Source organism: Neovison vison, chromosome 4 (genome assembly GCF_020171115.1).
Source record: "Neovison vison isolate M4711 chromosome 4, ASM_NN_V1, whole genome shotgun sequence".
Lineage (NCBI taxonomy): Eukaryota > Metazoa > Chordata > Mammalia > Carnivora > Mustelidae > Neogale > Neogale vison.
Window position 1 is genome coordinate 187,226,998 of NC_058094.1, and position 24,570 is coordinate 187,251,567.

At 38.7% G+C, this 24,570-nt stretch overlaps 1 protein-coding gene across 1 annotated transcript in view; it reads left to right on the forward strand.

Annotated features, from left to right (window-relative positions):
- AVL9 (AVL9 cell migration associated) overlaps positions 1 to 24,235 on the forward strand; it is a 62,342-nt gene extending 38,107 nt beyond the window's left edge. The window contains exons 9-16 of the mRNA XM_044246335.1: positions 1,845 to 1,914; positions 2,205 to 2,737; positions 9,653 to 9,787; positions 10,891 to 11,110; positions 13,390 to 13,507; positions 16,218 to 16,271; positions 16,750 to 16,838; positions 19,498 to 24,235. Of these exons, the coding sequence (XP_044102270.1) occupies positions 1,845 to 1,914; positions 2,205 to 2,737; positions 9,653 to 9,787; positions 10,891 to 11,110; positions 13,390 to 13,507; positions 16,218 to 16,271; positions 16,750 to 16,838; positions 19,498 to 19,613 (1,335 nt within the window). The 3' untranslated portion in view covers positions 19,614 to 24,235. The remainder of the gene's footprint in view (positions 1 to 1,844; positions 1,915 to 2,204; positions 2,738 to 9,652; positions 9,788 to 10,890; positions 11,111 to 13,389; positions 13,508 to 16,217; positions 16,272 to 16,749; positions 16,839 to 19,497) is intronic.
- The last annotated feature ends 335 nt before the right edge of the window (positions 24,236 to 24,570 follow it).

Here is a 24,570-nt window from a genome sequence, read left to right on the forward strand (position 1 = left end):
TTGTTTTTTGTTTGTTACTTTACTTGTTGAGTTGTAGGTTTCAAACTTTGTTATTGCAGTTCATAATAAAAAGTATTTTGCATTGCAACCCAGGGCACACACAGGTATATGTATCTAAAACAAAAATCTTCCAAAATAGTACTTAACCTAGCTATATGTAGTGGCATTTATGATCATATAACTTTATCTAATGTGGCAAATCACAGATACACTCTTTTTATATTGAATTGATGAAATAAGGATGTCCTTTAATGCAACAATTTGTTTCTCTGTACTTGGAAAGCACTCCTTAAATAAGATCATCTGTAAGGAAAGCATAGACAATTGTGGGTGCTCTCCTCTCTCAAATAGCACTTCTGTGTCACTGAATGATTTAATTGTTTAAAAACAAACAAACAAAACCTTGCCTAAGCAAATCTTTGCTTGTTTTTTTTCCAACTAATTTAATGATTACCAAATGTTGCTTTTAAACATCTAATCCTGTTTCTGATTTTTTTCTCAAGTTTTACTCTGAAAAATGTCAAACCTACAGAAAAGTTGAAAAAACACTGTAATGAACTTTTACACACTTGATCGATATTGATGATTAACATTTTGCCACTTTTGCATTATATTGCTTTGTTCATTCCCACCTTGCTACCCATCCTAATAATTTTAAAGTCATGGTACTTTACCCCTAAAAACTTTAAGCTATGCTTCTTTTTTTTCCTTTTTCTTTTAAAGATTTGATTGATTTATTTGAGAGTGAAAGACCAGAACAACTGAGGAGAAGCAGGCTCCCCGCTGAGCAGGGAGTCTGACAAGGGATTCCATCCTAGAACCCCAGGATCAAGACCTGAGCTAAAGACAGATGCTTCCAACTGAGCCACTCAGGCACCCCAGGATGTATTCCTTAAGAATAGAATATATTCGGGCGCCTGGGTGGCTCAGTGGCTAAAGCCTCTGCCTTTGGCTCAGGTTGTGGTCCCAGGGTCCTGGGATCAAGCCCTGCATGGGGCTGTCTGCTCAGCAGGGAGCCTATTTACCTTTCTCTCTGCCTGCCTCTCTGCCTGCTTGTGATCTCTGTCTGTCTAATAAATAAATAAAATCCTAAAAAAAAAAAAAAGAATAGAGTATATTTCCGTATAACCAAAATAACGTTTTCACATTCAAGAAATGCAGTCCCTTTTCAAATTTTTTCAGATGTTATAATAATGTCCTATAAACTGGTTGTTTCTAGGGGGCCAAGCATCATGTGTTGCCTTATAATTCTTAATCCTTTAATCTCAAACAGCTCTACCACCTTGCTCTTTTTTTGGTTTCTTTCTGTTTTTCATGGCATTGGCTTTTTTGTTTGTTTGTTTTTGTTTTTTAAAGAATCCTATTAGATTTGTCTGATTATTTTCTTTTGACTAGTTTCAGATTAAATTTGTGTGGCAAGCTACTATACAGGTGTGTCCTCAGAGTTATCACACCAGGATATCCATAACTATTTGTAGTATTTGGTAATGGAAAACTTGATCATTTGATTAAAGTGGTAATCCCCAGATTTCTTCATAATGAGGTACTTGTGTTTCCCTTTGCCACTAATAGCTAATCTGTGGGATGGTAAATTTGAAGCTATGTGAATATCCTGTTGCCCAGCAACCTTTCACATTAGTTTGAGCTTCCATTGGTAATTTTTATCTGAATCATGGTAGATGCTCCTAGATTTCTTTGATTCTTTCATTAATGCTGTATTAGCTGTTATCCTTCTATAAAGAAGAATTTTTCCTTCTCTATCTCCCCCCCCTTCCCCCCCCCCTTTTTTTTTATGTTGTAGCTTCATGGATTTTCTAATTTAATCTTGACTTAATCCATTTCAGGTTCTCTTTTATATTTCTCCAGTGAATAAATTGGTGGGTGCCCTGATGACTGTGTTATCCCTTTTTCCAGGTAAGAGGGTAATGGTATCCACTCTTTCTTTAGTTTAACTTTTATTGGAACTTTCAATGCTAAAATTTTTAAGAATAAACTTACTAGGGATAACATTTTTATTTTGACATGATTTTCTTTTGACATTGGGTTTCTCTTATATGAGATTTTTTTTTTTAATTAAAATGTGTGCAAGCATAACTTACTAAAAATTTTATAGGAGAGTTCTACTATTTAGAATGGAATATGCAACTCTTATCTTTTCCCACTTGATTGTAAGCCAAGCTGTTCTCCAATATTGTATGTTGTAGGCATGATTGAACATGGTCTCAGTGACTGTTCTCAGTACAGACCCCGAAAGAGTATGTCTGAAGATGCTGGGCTTCATGAAAGTAATCACCCTGCAGATGATTTTGTGTCTATGTCTGCTCCTGACATTTCAAATACCAACTCAGGAACTGTTAAGAAAATCATGACAGGAAACCACGGAGGAGATGCTGTCATCAAGACCGAAGAACCGTTGCTCCAAGTAGATGACAGCAGCAAAGGACAGGAACCCAATGAAACCAGTCAATATTTGAAACCTCCTTCTCGCCCATCGCCAGAGTCTTCAGAAAGTGACTGGGAAACCTTGGATCCTAGCATCTTAGAGGACCCTACCTTGAAAGAAAGGGAACAGGGTTCAGAACAGACAAACTCATTTCCAAAGGAGTCTATGCCCTCAGACAGTCCTCCAATTACTGTACAACCTCAAGCTAATACAGGCCAAGTGGTACTGATACCAGGGCTAATTTCTGGTTTGGAAGAAGACCAATATGGCATGCCCCTGGCCATCTTCACAAAGGTAAAGTTTAGTGTGTGTGTGTTTGTTTGTTTAAGATTTATTTGTTAGAGAGTGCACACAGGAATGGAGAGATGGCTAGAGAGAGAGAGGAAGAGAGAATCTCAAGCAGGCTTTCCACTGAGCCAGGAGACCCATATAGGGCACAATCTCCCAACCCTGAGATCATGACCAGAACTAAAATCAAGAATTGGACGCCTAACCTACTGAGCCACCCAGATGCCCCTAGTGTTCCTTACTAAGGGCCTTAAAGAACCTGACCACCCTTTTTTTTTAAAAAAAGAAATTTTAATTTATTTGTTCTTCTGAGAGAGAGAGAGTATGGGGAGGGGCAGAGGGAGATAATGTTCAAATAGATGCCCTGCTGAGTGTTGAGCCCGAGGTCATGGCCCAAGTCAACCAAGACTTGGACGCTTAACTGACCGAGCCACCCAGTTGTCCCCAACAACCCTTTTAGAATTTAACTTACAGTGTTGAATACATTTTCACGTCTGAAAATTTTCCTTCAAACTGTAAAATACATACAGTATAGTGCTGTGGTTATCTGTGACCTTAGTGTCACATATTCCAGGTGCCATGCTAAGTTCTAAATTCTATTTCTGTGATCTATTTCTGTGATCTTGCAGTCTACCATGAAAGACAGATACATCTTTCTGGTAACTTGGGCACACTTCTGTGGTTTTCTCTAAATACTGTCCTTTATGCATGAAGTACGACTATGTGGAAAAGAAAGATGGGTAGTGTTGACTGGAATATGTATTCCTTCCTCTATAATAAATTCTTCCTGTGTTTATCTAGCTTTATAAATAAGTATTTGCCCCAAGTCAGTATTGCTGAATGGTTAGTAGAGAATGCTGTGTTCATTTTACGGCCTGCTAGGGGATTCTGAAATTATCTTAATTTGCTTTATGATTGAAATAATGAAGTTTCTTTTCTTTCTTTCGTTCTTTCTTTCAAGATTTTATTTATTTGAGAGAGAGACACACACACACACACAGCAAGAGAGGAAACAGAAGCAGGGGGAGTGGTAGAGGAAGAAGCAGGCTTCTTGCTGAGCAGGGAGCCTGACGTGGGGCTCGATCCCATGACCCTGAGATCATGCCTTGAACCAAAACCCGGAGTCATATGCTCAACCAACTGAGCTACTGGGGTGCCCCAGTTTTGTTTTTTTTGTTTGTTTGTTTGTTTGTTTGTTTGTTTTTAATTACATGTATCTAGTACCTTCAGTGCTTTAAATATATAATTGCCCTCATAAGAAGATCACTTAATTTAGAAATCTTAATATCAGTTTATAACTTTTTAAGTAAAACAATAAATTTGTGAAAAAATTAAAAATATATGTAGTTAGAAACCAGATTTTTTTTATCTGCCACATGTATTAATCTTCTTTAAGTATTGCTTCTGAGTTTATATTTGGTTTGCTTGCAGCTTTTCATTTTCAAATTTAGGTTATCAAAGATACTTTTACTGGCCAGCTAAAAATTATGAATCTTATTTAAGTGGAACTACAGGAGCGCCTTGGTGGCTCAGTCATTAAATGTCTGTCTTTGGCTCAGGTTACGTTCCCAGGGTCCTGGAATCAAGCCCCACATCGGGCTTCCTGCTCAGTGGGAAGTCTGTTTCTCCCTCTCCCATTCCCCCTGCTTGGGTTCCCTCTCTCACTGTGTCTCTGTCAAATAAATAAAATTTTATATATATATATGGAACCACAAATTTTTTTTTCTCTTGACATTGTTTTTAGTTTCATTCATGTTTTTTGCATGATACTGTGTTTTATTATTCCTATGTAGTTTTCCATTTTCAGCTGTTGTGAAGCTTATCAATTGTGTGGACAGACATCTGCATTGTTGCCAATTTCTGGCTGTACAGATAATGCTGCTATGAAATTCTGGTTTTTTTTCTTTTTTAATTTTTTCAGTGTTCCAAGATTTCACTGGTTATGCACCATACCCAGTGCTCCATGCAATACGTGCCCGCCTTAATACCCACCACCAGTGTCCCCCATACTCCCACTCCTCTCCTCTCCAAAACCCTGTTTGTTTCTGAGTCCACAGCCTTCCCTGATTCGTCTTCCACTCCAATTTACCCCCAATTCACTTTCCCCTTCCTTCTCCTAATGTCCTCCATGTTATTCCTTATACTTCCAAAGTAAGTGAAACCATATGGTAATTGACTTTCTCTGCTTGACTTATTTCAGTCAGCATAATCTCCTCCAGTCCCATCCATGTACAAAAGTTGGGCATTCATCCTTTCTGATGGTGGCATATTATTCCATTGTTTATATGGACCATATCTTTATCCATTCATCTAAAGAAGGCTCTGAAATTCTTTTTCAGGAATCTTGCTAGACACATGCCAGAGTTTGTAGAGCATTCAGTACCTAAAAGCAGGAATACTGGATCATGTTGAATGGGTGCTTTCAGCTTAACTAGAATTCCCAGTTGTTTACTGAAGTGGTTCTGAGAATTTCGCTCTGCTCAGCTGAGAGTCCGCTTCTCCCTGTCCCCCTGCCTACCAGTTTGCCTACTTGTGCTCTCTGTCAAATAAATAAAAATCTTTTAAAAAAACTATTATTGTTAAGATTGAACATCTTTCCTATTCTTGTTAGCCATTTGGATTCCCCCTTGTGTGGTATTTTTTCAAAACTACTGGATTGTCCTCGTCACTGATTTGAGGGACTTCATATATTCTCAATACCCTTTTGTTTATCATTTTTTACTTTATGGTTAGTGCTTCGGAGGTCTTATTAAGCAATCTCCTCTACCTCGGGGTACTAGGTTATCTTTTAAAGCTGTATAGCTTTGACTTTCACAGTTTGGTTTTTATTAATTGGAACTAATCTCTGTATGTTTGAGGAAGGAGTCTTTCTGGACTTTTTCTTGTTGTTTCATTGGTGCTGTAGATTTATTTGTCCATCCCGGGGCAGTACCCCCGGTAGGTATACCCTGTCAGGCAGAAAAAAGGCTTTGCCTCTTACTATTGAGCATTACTATTAAGCATTTCTTAGCCCTTTTCATTTCCACATCAATTTTAGGATCAATTTAAGTTCTCCAACAGGTTGAGATTTTGGTAGGGATTACCTTTAAACTATGGATAACTTGTGGAGAGAAGGGACATCCCTCTAACAGGGGGGCTTCCAGTTCATGAGCATGTTTGTCATCCCTGACCAGAGGAGAGCTGAGAGAATGGCATCCAGTCCTAATCACACAGTACCCCCTTCCAGGTCACAAGAGAGAAGACCCACTGTGTGCGTGGGCAGCTCTTTAGTAGATTAGCTCATGACAGTTTTGCTAGGTTTACCAAGCTGAGGTGTGGAGTTTTTGTTTTTTAGTTGCGGTTAAAAAAAAAATCCGTGTGTGTGTAAAATTTACTCTGTTTATCTCTTTTTTAAAGGGGGGAGGGGCAAAAGGAGAGGGAGAGAGAGAATTTCAAGCAGGCGCCACATGTAGTCTGTAGCCAGACGCAGAGCTATGTCTCCTGACCCTGAGATCATGACCCGAACCTAAAGCAAGAGTCAGCCGTTTAACTGACTGAGTCAGCCAGGCACCCTGCCCTGTGTACCATATGTAAGTGTGCAGTTTAGTAGTGTTAAGTTACATTCACATCGGTGTACTGTAGATCTCCAGAAGTTTCTCATCTTGAACTGAAACTCTATACCCATTAAACAATAACTCCCCATTCCTCCAACCCCTGGCCACCACCCTTTTCGTTTCTATGATTTAACTACTCTAACACCTTTTTAAGTGGAGTCATTCGTCGTTAATCTTTTTGTGACTGGCCTGTTTAACTTAACATAATGTTCTCAGGCTTCATCCATGCTGTAACACATGTCATCATTTCCATGCTTTTCAAGGCTGAATAATAATCTGGTGTACGTATATATCACACTTTGTTTATCCATTCATCTGTCAGTAGACATTTGGGTTGCTTCCACGCTTTGGCTATTGCGAATGCTGCTTCTTTGAACATGGGTGTGCAGATACTGTTTTAGGCCTTTTTTGGTGGATTTTTTTGTTGTGTTGTTTTCTTTGTTTATTTTGGTTTTTGGTGTTGTTTTTTTTTTTTTTTTTAACTCTTATATACTACAGCTCCAAATATGGAAATTAAAGTGCCCTAGAAAAGTGAAAAGTTAGAAGTGAGCTTGGCTATGGAGCCTGTTTTATGTGAAAGGACCTGAGCTCTTGCTGCTACAATACAATAGGGAACTGTAAAAGATTTAGGGAAAATAGATCATCATTAAAAGTATGAACAGGGCGCCTGGGCGGCTGTCGGTTGGGTGTCTGCCTTTGACTCATGAGGGTCATGATCCTGGGGTCCTGGGATCAAGCCCCGCATTGGGCTCTCTGCTCAGTGGGGATTCTGCTTCTCCCTCTCCCCCTATCCCTACCCCGGCTCATGCTTTCTCTCTCTTTTTCTCAAATGAATAAATAGAAATCTTTTATATAAATATATAGGTATATGCCTATACATATATATATGTATGTATATACTTATACATATATATACACACACATACAATACAATTTTTTTAGAAGTAATTGACATAATTTTAAGGCCATTTTGAACTCTTAATTTTATAAATATGTAATACTTTCACATGGCTCAATATTCAAAAGATTCTAAAGCATCTATAAAAAAGTCTCCCTCTTATTCCATCCCCTACTATTCAGGTGCCCTCTCCTCCAGTGGGCACCAGCATTATCAGTGTCTTTCTTTGGGGGCTTTTTATACATACATAAATGTGTAGATATTTCCCCCTCCTTTTATGTACAAAATAACAGACTATTCCTTACTTTTTTTTTTTTTTAAGATTTTATTTATTTATCTGCCAGAAAGAGCATAAGCAGTGTGGGAGCGGCAGGCAGTGGGAGAAGAAGTCTTCCCACTGAGCAGGGAGCCAGATTCGGGACTCAGTCCCAGCACTTTGGGATCATGACCTGAGCTGAAGGCAGGCACTTAACCAGCTGAGCCACCCAGACATCCCTCCTCACTTTCATACCTTTAATCTTTCTTAACAAATATTCCTTGGAAGTGAATTTCTCCCTCTTTATAGCTGCCAGATGTTCCATTGTGCAGACGAGTGATTTATTCAGTTTCCCGCTTATGAGTAGTTAGGGTTCCAGTCTTTCACTATAATAAACAATGCTGCAATAAATAACTTTACAGATCTCACACGTGAGCAGGTGTACCTGGATAAATTATAAGTAGAATGCTGGTCAAAGAGCATATGTATGGTTTTTTAGGGAATGTACTTTTGTATATATATATTTTTTAAAGTGTTTATTGATGTTTAAAAAAAAAAACTTCTGGGATGCCTGGGTGGCTCAGTTGGTTGGGCTCAGGTCATGATCCCTGAGTCCTGGGATCGAGTCCTGCATCAGGCTCCCTGCTCAGCAGGGAGTCTGCTTCTCCCACTGACCCTTCTCCTGTCATGCTCTCTCTATCTCTCTCTCTCTCTCTCTCTCTCTCACACACACACATACACACTCACAAATAAATAAGTAAAATCTTAAAAAAAAAAAACTTCTTTGTTTTCATGCTATTATATAAAGAGCCTTCAACATTATAATATTTATGTTTGGAAATAGGTAACTGGGGGCAAGGGGAGTCTGTTGTTTTTCAATACATAGCTCACAAAGTAAAGCATGAACCCTGAGCCTTAAAGCCGCTGAATGACGTTGAATGAGGAGCCCAGGTCCTTTCAGCCTTTAATCCCAAGAGGGGCATCGATTGAGAAGCACTGTACGAGTATCTCTGATGTATAGACATGGGTTTATTTTGGCTGCCTCTATTAGTTAGCATTTTATTGAACAGAGGAAGATATTGTCAAGAAAAAATAAAATCAGGTTACTAGACCTGTCTTTCAACTTTTGGAAGTCTCCTCTCCCATATTAAGTATTTATTTAACAACCACCTGTTAGGTACAATGCATGTTCTAGGATACAGTGAAGAACATGAAGTAGCAAAAGAGATGTCTTCTACAGTCAGAGATTTGTCTCATAATAATAGTAACACATCATCAAGAGAAAGCTCTCTAGCTCAGTGCCTTTGGGTTTGTTGTTTTTTTTTTTTTACAGTGAGAAGAAGTAAGTAATATTGTCGCAGGACTTGAGATTGAAAACAAGTTCAGGGGTTTAACAAGTGTGCCCTCCTGGCTGCATATACAAGTTGTGCCACTTATTGGAAATCTGTCTTAATTTAGAATCTTCCAGCAGAAGTGCCATATCCTCCTTCATTGCATCTTTGAAGTGTTAACACCTTTATTCTCAGGAAATATGCTGCTTTTTGTCCACTTAATTGCCAGCTGTGGTTTGGCAGTTCACCTATCATTTTCAGGGCAGTATTTTTAAATACAGTTCAAATAGAAGTTAATTAAATATACAACTGTTGATAGTGTCTTTTTTTTTTTTTTGGCCTTAAACATGTAGTAGCAAATATCTTGAAATATTTGTGCATGTTTTTTAACAATAGGGCAGTAAAACAATTGCCATTTGGCATTCTCATAACAGTATGTTGGTGATTATGTGTTTTCAAATTTTTCTGGAAGAACTAACAGCTTTCTGCTAGATAGCATACTACTTCATGGGCTTAAAATGTCATTTCGCAAATGAAAAAGTCCAGTTCCTTAGTTACTGTGGAAGCTTTTAAGCTGACCTGAGAATAAAATAATAAAGTAAGACAATTTTAATGTTAGACCACCACTCATGGAAAAGGGAAGCAATTAACTGGCGTAGTCAAGGCATGAGGTTTCCCTGGAGTAGTACTGAAGTGAGTCAGAGATGGACTGTATTAGAGATGGTACGGCAGTGGGCAGGGTTCAGAAGTTTCCTTTCCTACTTAGCTCTCTAGGCTTGGAGAGAGAGCCATGTGGCTGTTTGTTACTTTCCTGATGTTGTCTCTCACTCTTGTGATTCTTAGGGATATCTGTGTTTGCCTTACATGGCATTGCAGCAGCATCATCTTCTCTCTGATGTCACCGTCCGTGGATTCGTTGCTGGGGCTACTAACATCCTTTTCCGCCAGCAGAAGCACCTCAGTGATGCCATTGTAGAGGTGGGCTTATGTATGAGCGTGTGTCCTTGACACTGCTGGTCCCTGTTTCTTTTTTTTTTTTAACTGGAATTCTGACAGCACAGGAGTAACACTAATAAAGGTAAAAATGCCTGTGCCAAGCATTCTGTGCCCTTTAGGTAAAGTAACTGATGTAATTCTAACAGCCTTTAGATAGGCATTGTTGCTTTTCCTATTTTACACGTGTGGAAGCTAAGGAGCAGAGAGTTCAAACGGCTAGTAATTGGGCGAGCCAGGTTGCAAGCCAGACAGTCTGGTCCTACTAAGATCTCATAATTAAAATGTGTTTATTATTTAAATACTTTTGGCCCCTTTAATATGTTCCTGATATCAGGAGGAAGACGCTACAGATAAATATTTGACATCAACCGATAAAAATTTAGATCATGTTTAGTTTTACAATAGATGTAATTTAAAAAAGGAAATTTTACCCATCCTAGGTTTTTATAGTTTCTAATCAAAAGTACCAAAACATGCTTTGTCAGAAAATATTTCTAGTATCATAAATGAAAAATCTGGGGTCCCAGTTTTGAGGAATTAAAATAGGTCGATACATTTCAAGGCAGAGTATACAGATGGAGGGACCACACAGTTGTCTCAACATTATTGGTTACGTTCTAGTTCTAAAGTTGTTTGGATATGTGTATATTACTTCAAAACTAACCTGTACGTTACATACTTCTCTTTGTATATCAAATATTACATAATAATTTTCCAAAGTATCTGTGTACTCAAGAATTTTTAGGAATTGCACTTATTAATTGTATTCATTTCTGGTTGTGTGACAATGGTGATTTTTACTCTACATTTCTGTTTTCCAAGCTATTTACAATCAACAAGAGTTACTTTTATAATTCAAAATAAAATGTGCATATATTTTCTAAAAAGAAAATGAGGATTTCTTAAATAGAGAAAGAAAAAACTTCAGTGTAAAAACCTGTCTCTTTCTTAGCCTCACTTTTTGAGAATGCTGTTATTCATATTTTTTATTTCCAGCTTCAACTTCCCAGTAGTTACTCTTTAAAGTATGGCATGGATGTCCACGTGAATGCCCAGACTCTGACTTGTACCTGGGTACCCTCTAGGTGGAAGAAGCTCTGATCCAGATCCATGATCCAGAACTCAGGAAGCTGCTTAATCCAACCACGGCAGACCTCAGGTTCGCAGATTACCTAGTGAGACACGTGACGGAGAACCGGGATGATGTCTTCCTGGATGGCACAGGCTGGGAAGGAGGTGACGAGTGGATCCGAGCCCAGTTTGCAGTCTACATCCACGCACTCCTGGCTGCCACACTGCAGTTAGGTAAGGAGCACAGCTGCTTTTTCCTTTCTTAATTTTTATGAGGTTTTGAATTGCATAAGGAAGAAAATTTCATTATAAAATTATCTGTTACTCCTTCATACAGAGATAACTGCTGTTAGCATTTTGAGTACTTTATAACCTTCCTGACCTTTTTCTATGCATATGTGTTGGATTTTAGTTTTGTGGTATTTGTGGTGATCCTTTTACAAAAATGGATCCCATTCCAAATATTTTTTGAAACTCATGTTTATGTTTCTGTTATTAAAAAAAAAACTATCAAGACAGTAAATGCAGGTTACTTTTACATGGCTGCTTAGTGTTCCTAAGGACCATGTGGAAGGATATGTCAGTATCTGTGGGCTATTTATAAACATTGCTTACATGTTTTTAAGATATGTAAAGGGAGAAAAGAAATATGAAAGAAATCACTGGAAATCACATTCTGAGTGATTAAACTTTCAGATTTTCCATTCTGAGAAATCCTGTTTCTATTAAATAGGTGAAGATAGACCTACTCCTGTATTAAAACCATTTCATTTCCATAGGGGAAGATATCTATACTAAAAAGAGAAAATGAAGCTCTACAGTGAGCTTTTGCATATAGTTGCCTACCACCGTGGACATGTAGCAAATACATAGTAGGTGGTGGTTGTTGTTAAATTGTTGAGCTTTTGGTTTTCCTTTTTTTTAATTAACCACTATTTGGGGGAAGTTTTTAAAAATGTGGTGAAATAATCGCTTCTCGGCCTTTTGGCTAAGATCAAGTGAAAAATGTGGTGAAATATACGTAACCTAAAATTTACCATTGTAGCTGTCTATAAGTACATAATTCCACAGTAGCAGTGTGTTCACACTGTCCCATCAGTGCGGTACCCTCCCAGGTTAGTTCTTCATGAAGTGCGTGTGGCATTTGAAATCAAGGCTTTGGGTGTGTGTGCTTCATCCATAAAGGAAAGCTCTGGAGCAACTCCTTATTTCTTAATAGGATATTTTTAAGTATCTGTCTCTTCTACAGATGTAACAGCTGAGACACCAAGATTAAATGCTCTAGTTCAGAATCATTCAGTAATCTAAGAAGGAAACCCCAGTCTCCACCATTCATGTAGCTTCATGAGTAATTTACTTTTTAAACATAATGGCCTAGGTAGCTATAAATACTTAGTAATAACAGTAACTAGGCTTTTTTTTTTCTTTTTTTTTTTTGCATATGTGCAGGGACCTGTTTTGTTTTGAGCACTTTATTTCTACTAACTCATTTCATCTTCAGCAACAGTTCTGGAGGTAGAGAGGTAGAGACCATGTCCTCTTCATTTTACAGGAGAGGCATTGAGGCACGGTAAGGTTAAGTAGCTTACTCATCCCTCTGGTGGAGGCTGAACTGTGAATCAAACTCATATAATCTGGCTCAGGCCCGTGCTGCTGATCTAAAGGAGATTCAGCCCAGGGAGCTCTTTTAGGAATACGTTCTTAAAAGTAGTTCCTTAATGTTGCATATGGAATCCTGTGTATCCTCTTCCTTTCCCAGCAACATAAGTCCTGTTTCACCTTCAAAGCAAGCAACTTAAAATTAGTATATGAAGCAAAAGCCATTTGAATCTGTTCTCCAAACCTTTTCTACTCTTCCAAGCAGAAGAAGTGCTCTGCATTAAAATGTCCCCATGATAATGAAAAAGCCGAAAAGTTTTCAACATTAAATATGAAAATTCCTTTGTTACTTAAGTGTTTTGACAGTGAAATGCATGGAGATTAAAGAGTGAGTTTCACCAAATAGAAAAAATTCAAGGAAGAAAAAACAGTGACTGAAAGAACCAATTAATGTATGCATTCTGATTTTTTTTTCAAAGAAATACAACATTTGTGGCAAGATAGAAAGGTACCTTTATTGCCTACTCCATATGTATATACATCAATACATTTACTCACTGCACAGTCTGCAGTTTTCATTTAATAAATAATACTATGCCTCCTAACCTTGGTAAGGAGAACATGGAAATATTTTGGAATTGTAAGGAACCTTAGAATATATCTGGCTCAACCCTCTTATTTTCTGGTTAGGAAAATGAAGTTCTGAGTGATTAAGTGACTTGCCAAAGGCCACATAGCTTCTTAACAGGATTTCTGGAACTAGACCCAAGTTTCCTGATATCTGGTAGGCTATCTCCCCCAAAAAGCATGGGGGTGGGGGGTATAAAGCCATTCCTTTACCCGTTTTGGTTATGAGTCTTCATATCCCTGAGTGGCTACAGACCAGCTCAACTTTCAAAATATTTACTTGACAGATAATGAAAAGATTTTATCGGACTATGGGACAACCTTTGTTACAGCATGGAAGAATACTCACAACTACAGGGTGTGGAACAGCAACAAGCATCCAGCACTTGCAGAAATAAATCCGAAGTAAGCACATCCTCTGAGGATTGATAGTACATAACATGGTTGATTTACGAAGTATGCCCCAGTATAAAGAAGATCATATCTTAACTTAGATGACAACGTGAATATCTCCAAAAATCTCCTTAAGTAGATTATAAAATCCCAAATACAGAGAAGCAGCTGAAAACTGCTTCCCTATTCTTACTTCTTACACAAAAAGCTCAAGACATTTTTGGAAGGATTAACATTTCTCCCAGTTCTTGGCATAATTCAGAAGAGGAAGGCTGGCACATGGTGATGCTCCAGTGAATGATCGTTTTCTCCCTTTCCCTGGATTTGTGCTTTAGCGGAATGGTCAAACAAGATAGAACCCTTGAAGGAAATACCACTGGTTGAGACTGAGAGGTTATTTTAAAACATGAAGTGTGAAAAGAGTTGGTACTTGAATTCCTAGATGCGGGGTCAAACTTAGTTTCCAACTCAGATTCTAAAATCCAGCAAAATTTAATACCTGTCAGAATACTGAATGTTGACAGACTTTATCCATGTAGGCATAAAAGACATTTAAACATGCTGTGAAGTGGGGTCATTATGAAGCAATGTTACCTTGTTTGAATGGAACAGAGTAGGGTCTCTCCATTGATAGAATGTGTACGTAGTATCCCTCCCCTTCTTCGCGGTTTCAGTTGCTCGGGCTCAACCGCAATCCTGAAGCAAATGATCCTTTTCGTGACACATCATCAGAAGGTCGGTAGTAACCTAACGTTACATCACAGTAAATGCCCTTCACCTCCCTTCATCTCATCACTAGGCATTTTATCATCCCACATCATCACAAGAAGAGGAAGGGTGAGTACAGTGCAGTAAGAACTATTTCCCGAGAGAGAGAGAAAGACTACATTCACATAACTTATTATAGAGTATTGCTGTTATTGTTGTATGTTATCATTCGTTACTGTTAATCTCTTGCTTTGCCTAATTTATAAATTAAAGTTTACTGTAGGTATATATATATATAGGAAAAAACATATAGGGTTCAGTACTGTCTGTGGTTTCAGACATTCATTGGGGTCTCAGAATGTGTCCTCCGCAATTAAGGAGGAACTACTGTACATCCTAGGGACTTATTTTCTAAATTACATGATTAAAATGATTTTTTTTAATGATACAAGTATACACTGAATGTTTTCATTAGTATTTTAAACTTATACCTCTTGGTGAGAGTTGGACAAAAATCAGCTTTGTCCTGACTGTTATTTAGGAGCTAGGGTTAACTTAGCTAGACTGGGGATATGATTTAAGCGGTTCTATAAAGACTATTCCCTCTCCCCACACAGAATCCAGATATTTATGTCATAAATAACTTAGGAAAGCATCTGCAGGGATGAAATATAGCCGGGTTTTAAAGAACATGTCTGTTAAACTTTATATCATCTATCAAGAAAAAATGACTGGGTTCAGGAATGATTTTGGTGAATTTAATTGTCACACTGGGCTATAGCAGAAATCTCTATTGGCATTTGAATGTGGTAAAAACAGAGAATTAAAAGGCAAAAAAGTCTTAATAGTATTAAATGAAAGAGCTTAGAGTTCAAAGTATTCTCCCTCACTAACCACAAGGTCTGTGTTTTAAAGAATGATGAAGAAAAACAGATGTGAGTTTGTTTGCCTGTAGGGTCACTGTCTTTGTTAGACATTGAGAGAGACCTCTCAGGGTGAAATAAGAATATGGGTATTTATTGACTCCTTTTACAGTACAACTTTGGTCTAGTTGCCCGATTTTATATATGCACACATACACTTCTTCCCTTTTGTACTTTTTTTTTTTTTTTAAGATTTATTTGACAGAGCAGAGAGCACAAGCAGGGGGAACAGTAAACGGTGAGGGAGAAGTGGGCTCCCTGCCATGCAGGGAGCCCAGTGCAGGGCTTGATCCCAGGACATTGGGATCATGATCTGAGCTGAAGGCAGACACTGAAATATCTGAGCTACCTTAGGTGCACCCCCATTTTGTACATTTTTAAGACCTAAATTTTTAGTTGCTTTCCAGATAGGAAGTACAGATTCCTTTTTTTTTTTTTTTTTTTTTTGAAGATTTTATTTATTTATTTGACAGATCACAAGCAGGCAGAGGCGGGGGGGGGTTGGGGAGCGGAGCAGGCTCCCTGCTAAGCAGAGAGCCTGATGCGGGGCTCGATCCCAGAACCCTGAGATAATGACCCGAGCCCAAGGCAGAGGCTTAACCCACTGAGCCACCCATGTGCCCCTGAAAGTATGGATTTTACTGATGTACACAAATCTCCAAATGACCAATAGCATGCATTTATAGGACAGCCAGAATCAAGGTACAGTCCCATGGTCATGGCCTAAGGTGGTGACTAATCCTAACTATCCTGGGGAGCTTTTTAAAAACACTGATGCTTAAGCCCCAGCCCCAGACCAAATCAATCGGAACATTACCGTAGCATTAACACAAACCTCTTTCTTACATCCACCCCTCTGCCTAAGAAAAAAAAACACCTATTTTACAAGGGAAGAAATAAGCTCAAAGAGGCTCCCAAGACTGTGAGTAATGATCTGTGCTGAAAGCCCCATTTCCTGCCATCATGTGCAGAACACCCCCATCCAGCTGAGTCACCCCTGCAAGGTTTACTGATGCTTCCTTGTGACAGCATTGTTTTGCAGCTTTATTGGTAAAATTCATAGTCTAATAGTCCCAAACTTTGTTTTACAGCCATCCTTTTCAAGGCCAGTACTCCGTGTCAGACATGAAGTTAAGATTCTCACAGTGAGTATTTAGAAAAGAAAACTAGGAAAATTTTTATGACTGAGTTTATGCCATGTGTTTCATTGCTAATTAGGAATTGTTTTTCTCCACTTGATAGACTTGTGCTTCAAATAGTAACCAAATATGTGCATAACATTCTCTAGCTCAGCAGTGTGTATGTTTCAGAGTGAAAACACTGCTGTTTCATAGAGAATGGTGTGAACTAATAACAGAATTTGCCATTTTTATTCTGGTGGAGTAACTTTAGCAAGTCATAACTGTAGGAAGAATTAACCATGCATCCTTATGGCCTCTTTTTGGTTTGTCTGCACATTATTTTAGTATTTTCTGAAAGTTTACGTCCCTAAGGTTACTAAATTAATTGACGCATGATAAGTAATTTAGCTTCTTTTCTCAATAATCCAATTTTGGGGTTGGTTATAGGGTGTGGTATATGTGAATTTTTGTAATATACCTAAAACTTCTTTGCTTTACTTAGTTCTGTCCAAAACAGTGAACGTGGCAAAAAAATTGGAAACGTCATGGTCACAACCAGCCGAAATGTTGTACAAACAGGAAAAGCTGTTGGTAAGACATGCCTTTAGACAGAAACAGATTAGAATCGTAACACATCTCTTCTCTGTACTCAGCGTGTCATTGATAAAATCATAAGGTTGTAGATATCTTTATATCATATAATAATACAAGATGGTTGAATACAAAGGTTTCGTTTTCACCTTATTCCTGAAAATTCTTATGACATCAGATAATATCAGAGTTCAGCAAGTTTTGCCACACCTGATGGAGATACCAATTTTTTTTTTTTTTTTTTAAAGATTTTATTCATTTATTTGACAGAGAGAGATCACAAGTAGACAGAGAGGCAGGCAGAGAGAGAGAGGAGGAAGCAGGCTCCCTGCCGAGCAGAGAGCCCGATGTGGGACTTGATCCCAGGACCCTGAGATCATGACCTGAGCCGAAGGCAGCGGCTTAACCCACTGAGCCACCCAGGCGCCCCAGATACCAATTTTTTGATGTGTTCCCTGTTCTGTTTACAAGGATTCAGCATTTCCTGCAATTTTTTATAAGTAGTAGAGCACCATAATAAAGTAGGCATTAGGAATGCTGTCTTCTAAGGTATTATCATAAAATAAAGGAAATCAGTGAAACTAACAGGCCATTTTTTAAAAGATTAACAGTATTAATAAAACCTTAATAGACTAATAAGTACAGATACAAATTACAAGTGTTGGGAGTGGAAAAGAGGACATCACTCTACATCTTACAGAAATTAAAAGGATTATAGGGAATACTGTGAACAATTTGTTATGCCAGTGTTTTGACAATTTAGATGAAATATGCAAGTTCTTTGAAAGACTCAAATTGCCAAAACTGATTCAATAAGTAATCAAAAATTTACATAGCCCTATATCTCTTAAATAAATCGAATTAAAAATCATGCCACAGGTTTTTAAATTTAATCCAGGCCAAGATGTCATCACTTAAGAATTTTATCAAATATTAAAGGAATAATACCAATTTTATACAAACTCTTTCAGAAAGTAGTGGATGAGGAGTAACCCTCCCCAGTTCATTTATTTATTCATTTATTTATTTTAATCAGAGAGCATGCACGTGCATACAAGCAGGAGGAGTGGCAGGCAGATGGAGAAGTAGGCTCCCCAGTGAGCAAGGAGTCCGCGTAGGACTCAATCCCAGGACCTTAGGATCATGACCTGAGCCAAAGGCAGCCACTTAAACTGGCTTAGCCACCCAGGCATCCCTCCCGGTTCTTTCAATGTGGCCAGTATTACCCTGAGAACCGAAGCCAGACAAACGGTATTGCGCTATTGTATGCATTCTTCTGCATCTAGCTTTCTTCAGTTAAAATACTTCGAAGTTTGTTCCATATCCATTCTAAAAAAAAGTCTTAATTCCTTTTCTACATTTTTAACTTTTCTTTTTTACATAATTTCAAACTTCAGTGGTGCAACAGTGTACAAGGAGCTCCTGATTATCTCAGATTCGCCAGTTATTTACATTTTGCCACATTTGCTTTGTCATATCAATATGTAAAAATAGGAGCCATCTCCTTCCTTAGCTTCTGGGAGAGGTCGACTAACCCTTACTGATCACAGTTCAAAAGCCCTGGACCTCGGGAATCTCTGCAGGCCTCCTAGTTCTAACATTCTGTGTACCTAGAGATACACAGGGTGAGTGAATCACATATGTACTCTACAGTATATATGTGATACAGACCCATCCCTTTAAATGACATACAGCACATAGCTCCATCAGTGGGTTCGTTTCATTAAAGGGAATGGAATCTAATATGTAAGCATTTATTTCCATACAATACTATGCATTTAATTTCTTTTGATTTCTTATTTTTTTAAAAGAAAAACTCTCCTTCATTATAAGTGTATGATGTCAGTTCTTCATTTTTAGTGATGCTCCTGCTGTTTATGTTCTAAGGCCAGTTCTCTTCCACACTCCCTCTCTCTAAGAATAGTGGGAATATGTGATGCAACTTAAATAATTAAAGCATCACTTTTGAAGATAAGGTGTTTTTTTAAAAAATATTTTATTTATTTGATAGAGAGATAACATAAGTAGGCAGAGCAGCAGGCAGAGGGAGAAGAAGAAGCAGGCTTATCACTGAGCAGGGAGCCCGATGTGGGGCTCCATCCCAGGACCCTGGGATCATGACCTGAGCCAAAGGCAGAGGCTTAATGCACTCAGCTACCCAGGTGCCCCTGGGGATAAGGTTTTTTAAAACAAAACCAACCTGAGGCAGATAGAGCAGTTGACATCTTCATTTATTGCAGTATCGTTTCAGATGACAAAAGCACAGTTCCTGAAAGTAGCCTAACCACTGTTCCCTGTGTGGTGGCTATCAGTTATCAACTTGGATTTAAGCTACAGAGAGCACATAGTTCTTTCTCGGCTCTCCCAAGTGGCTCTGATGCACAGCCAGGGCTGAGAACCACTGGCCTAGCATGGTGGGTATTAAGGGAAGGGTCTGCTGACGACCTTCAGAATGGTTAGGAGAGGAGGCTCTTTTCCCGAAGTTACCCAGTTTCCTTCTAGACCATCCTAGACAGGGATTGTTTTGAAACTAATAGTTACTATTAAACATGTTGATTTTACAGTAAGTTAACATTCATTGATTAGCATTGGTCTTTCACTGTCTATTAACAAAAGTAAAGACTTTTTTCCTTTTGTTTTTCCCCTATTCTCCATCCAGGCCAGTCAGTTGGAGGAGCCTTTTCCAGTGCAAAGACAGCTATGTCTTCTTGGCTTTCTACTTTCACCAGTCCCGCCCCCCAAAGTCTCACTGAGCCCCCCGACGGGAAACCCTGAGCAAGGCGTCCAGAGGCTACTGTCACTTCCTTAGGTTTAAATGTCTCCCGTCTGTCTGCTGCTCCAGACTGTTCTCTTCATCGGCCACAGGTCCACAGTAGGGGACCAGGACGTCGAACTGTTTACAGGGACAGTTGTCCTCTGTCTAATTGAATGTCGCAGGATGCTGGAAAGATGAAATTGCAGCCATAGCAGGGATGGCTTTCCAGGTTGGGGTTTAAATTGACTACTTTTATTTCAGTCTGAGCCTGATTAAAACACAGTGAAACTTCTAATGAATTTTCAGTTCTGATAGTGTACATTTGTTTACTTTAGACAAGTTTTTACTTATGTAAATTTTGTTCTCTTTTCCTGTTTGAATATCCAGGTGGCCACTGTCATTTATATGTGCTAAAATTAAGTTATATTACTATTCTGATTTCTCTCAAGTTGGCCCTAAAATGTGCTTATAAAGTGAAGGGGCCATACAATCCAGCCCTTTGTTATTACTTTGCTGAGTTATATGATGATTTTTTTTTGTTGGTTTTCTGCCCACAAAATATATTTATCAGTTCACTTCCTCCCAGAAACATGAAAACCAGAGGTGGTAGTTCTGAGGATGGAGTGTTTTGTTTCATGTTTTTAATTTATTCTTTCCCAGTCCTAAACACTTGCTCTGAGGCGTCAAGGAGTGTCACTGTGCTTTCTTCCTCTTCCCAACTGTGCAGGTGGGTGTGCAGAGAAATAGCATGGTGCAGTGGTGTTCAAGCAGGTTAACATGAGTGTATTTACAGCGGAGACTCTGGAAGACCTCAGTGTTAGTTCTGTCGACCCTAATTATGTTGCAGTCTTCTACAAGCATTTTTTAACCCACAGTTTGTGCCTTCTGTTTCTTCTTTTGAACCGTTTTCCAGATGTACAGGTTTTTTTCTTAGTCTTATTCTTCATACAGCTTTTCAAGGTGTTTGGCCTTCCCACTCCCCGATGGAAAATCCTTCTGTAATCAGTCCCTACCCCCTTATGAAAGTATTTATAAAAGAAAAACAAGATGATCCATAAATATTAAGTAGAAATCTCATCTTTGCTCACATTTAGAAAACCGAGAGGCAAGAGAAGAAAAAAACAGCCACAGTTTTCACAAAGGACCTCTGGTTTCACTTTAGATGCATGCGTGTGTGTGCTATCTACTGAAGATATTTACACAACTGGACCTCCTGTATCTGCTGTGCTCAGCTCTCATTTGCTTTTCAAGGGGACTTTGGATGGGTGTTCTCAGGGAGTACTTAACAGGGGAAAAACTGCTTGTTCAGTAACCAAGGACACTTGGAAAATACATTGTGAGTATGATCTACATATGATAGAGTATTGGGAAAACATTTAATTAAGGAGAACACTTGATTATATTTGATTTATCCCTTAAGAATGGGACGCCTGGCTGGCTCAGTTGGTAGATCATGTGACGCTTGATCTCAGGGTCATGAGTTCAAGCTCACATTGGATGTGTAGCCTACTTAAAAAAATAAAATCTTTTTAAAAAATTAAGTGTTTACTTAAGCAAATTTTTCTAGAGCATGTGGAATGGACATAGGGATGTAATTCTAAATATCTCTAAATTTTCCAATTTGCGTTTTAACGCAAGTCCAGCAAATCTGAAAGTGTATTTCCATTTGAGACAATAACTCAGAAATTCAGTGATCATCAGTGAAAGGGCTTATGGTGAGAACTCTCTTAATTCCACTTCTGCTGGGAAACAGCCTTCTCAGGAAATATTATTTGAAGAGAAGAAAATAATACCAAACAAAACCTTAAAAGGTACTTTAATCAGTGTTGCACTTAAAGAATTCATTCTAACATCTTGTTTCATGAGGCCACATCATTAGTTGGAGTGTCATAGTGTGGTTGTGCAGTTGGTGTTGGTGTGCAGTTGTTCCCTCTCACCTGCCCAAAGTTCACAGAGCTGAGCGCACCGCGGCCGGTGAGCCAGCACACTGCCGGCCCATCCTCCACTTCGCATGGTGTGAGGGCTTAGGGTAAACTCCCATCTCTCACTGTTCAGAAGCAGGCCAGTCCACATTTTGATACCCCACTGAAATAAAAGTAGTTTAACTTTACTTTAGGATCACTTGTTCCCCATTTTTATATATACTTTTAATGAACTTTCTGTTCATGTTTCTGGTTAAGAGTTCAACTCTTAAGGTGGTTATTTAACTGGCTTTCAACATAAATTGAATATCTCAAAAGATAGAACTTTTGTTGGAGAAGTAGTCAAAAGACCGAACCATATTTCCTTCAGGTTCTGGGAGGCATTGGAGTTTCAGAGAGCATAAGCTAATATGTTGTTGGCAGGGGCCCAGGGGCAGCCAGCACACTTGATGTCAGGAAGCCTGGCCCTTGTCGCATGAGCCTGCGTGCTTGTCCCTTGGATTCCAGGTGTCAGCTAAGTGGCCAGCCCCAGAGGCTGTAGCCTCCTTGGCTCTTTGAGCGATAGGAGCCAACCTTAGGCCATCTTTGGACATCTCAGTAGTAAAGGTGGATGTTTCGTTGGGCCATACTTGCTCCAGTGCTTTTCTGTCTAAGAATTGAGTATTTCTAAGTAGGCCTGGGGGAGTTAAGGTCAGCCAAGCTTTTCCAGGGTGTGCCAGGCACATGGACTGCATCTATAACTTGCTGGTGGCCTCACTACCATCTAGGTAAGTCAAAGGAGTGCTGGCAGTAAGTTCCTGGCATTATTTAGTTCCTACTAAGGCATTGTAATGACAGTTTACATAGGGAAGGAAAAGAGTTAAGGCTACCAACCGCCTGTCATGAGCTAAGTGAATAGAAAAAGTTGCATGTCAGAGTGAGGCATAGTTACCTTGAGTATGCATTTGACTCTTGTAACCAGGGTGAGTAGCCTGTCCCCAGATCCACTAGTGATGTGCTAGCACCCAGGCTCTGAAACAATCCTTATCTACTTTTTGCTCTAAGAAACAGTGGAAATATACACGGGCAGTGAACCAGAGCAAATGACGTGATTTCCTCAACGTTATCTTGTTTTCTGAGTTCTATATTAAGCATTGCTTTTTTTTTTTTTAAAGAATAATTTACTTTAGAAAGGCAAGGAGAAAGCATATTAGAAGGGAGACAAGTAGACAACTTGGAAGTTGCAAGGCTGAGAAACAAGTTACTTAAAATCTGATTGAAGGTATTTTGAGAGCAGTATTTAATGTGCTAAAGGTTATAAGAATTCTTTTACAAAGAAGTTAGAATTTTAATCTACTAACTACAGGTTTTTAAATGAAGCTATAACATTACCTCCCTGACAGGCAGGTTTTGTTCTTTCTTTGTTTTGTGGAAGTTACAGCCAGCCAGTGGTTTTTCCCCCCCCCCCTCTGGGCCTCATGATGAGTTGGGGAGCAGTCAGCTCTGTGAGGGGCAGTGAGCTGATCTTGAACCGCATGAACTTTTATCTGTGTCACAGTTTGGGGAAGTAGCCTTTTAGAATGGTAGCTGCTAAATATCACCCACGTTTCATTGGGCAGTTGGTTGGGACTCTTGAAATGACATCACCATTTGCATGCTCTGACTCTTTGACCAGAGGTGGCACAGCATTTATGGCCTTTCCACCCAAATCAGTGGTAGCCTCTGAGGCTGACAGGGAGCGCAATCCCAGCTTCTAGAAGATGATTGTCCTTCCACACAACACGGCCTAGAGTTTTTCATTCCAGGTCTTTGGACTTCATGACATTGGAATTGTTTTGTCATAATTTCTAACATTCCATAAATACTTGTCAAGGACAAAGAAAAGGAATGTGGACCTTTATTCTTTTCGTATAAATAACTTTGTACACATGACTTCCTGCTTTCCTATGAAGGGGAAGAAATTAGCTCCTCCCTTGTATGGTAACTCCAGAATTAAACGATTGTGCACGTAGAGGGGTTGAGTATATTTTGTAAAACTCTAATGATTTGTATTTCTGTGCTGTTCTGAACTTTACCTTTTTACTTATATTAATTAAAGATATAGAAACTATATATTTAAATCATGTAAATGGGATACAATTTAGGGGGTTTTTTCCAGTCTTATTTTTCATCAGCTTCTCACATACACATAGTATGCTGCTCAAATTTTTTCGTGTGCAATATAAACATTTGAACATTTCAGTCAGGTACTGAGCCAGAAAAGGTAACTGAAGTTTTTTAAGAAAGCTTCTGTGCTTAGAAAATATTTGTTTTCTTGAAATATTAATTTATAGCTGGAAAAAAACGGGATCAAGACTTATGTGTTTCAGGCCACTTGGTCATTGTTTCCTAAGTTTAAGAAGCATTTGATTAAGAAGTTGGTGAAAGCATTTAGTGGTCACAAAAACAGTTAAACATTTGAGATTAAAGGCTTCCTACAAACCCTCTCTAAGAAAGTTTAGCTAAGAAATCTTAGAAACTTTTCTGAGAAGGTTTAGCTATGGCACATGTTTTGATTGGAAAAATAGTTCCTCTTTGCTCCAGTAGTTTTTGTAATTTGTACTAGTTCTTTGTTTCTGTTGTCATTTGTTTAAAAAAATGTTAAAATTATAAATCACGTCTAATCATAGTGAATTGTAAAACTTCTACTGTATCTTTATTTTAAGGAAAAATAAGAATAAAATTATCCTGTTGGTCCTGCATACAGTCAGACTTGGCCTGTCTTTCTAGAAGTGCACTTCATGTTGTCCGTGTGGTCTCTGGCCTGCTTCTCGGTTGGACAGCAATGCCAGCTTTATGTAAGAAACCAGCACACAGACTGAACCAGAGGACTCGTTGCTCATTTAATGGCTCATTTTAATACTGCTTATGGTGGTTCCTCTGTTTTTAAGGTGATGGCTCCTGTGGGAAGAACCCCTTAGTTTCTCTGGAATGCTATGCACAAAGTACACTCTTTATTATCGCACAATTGGTCACGTGATAATACCTCATCCCACGCTCACTGATAGAAACCCCCAGGGGAATAGAACATTGTCAA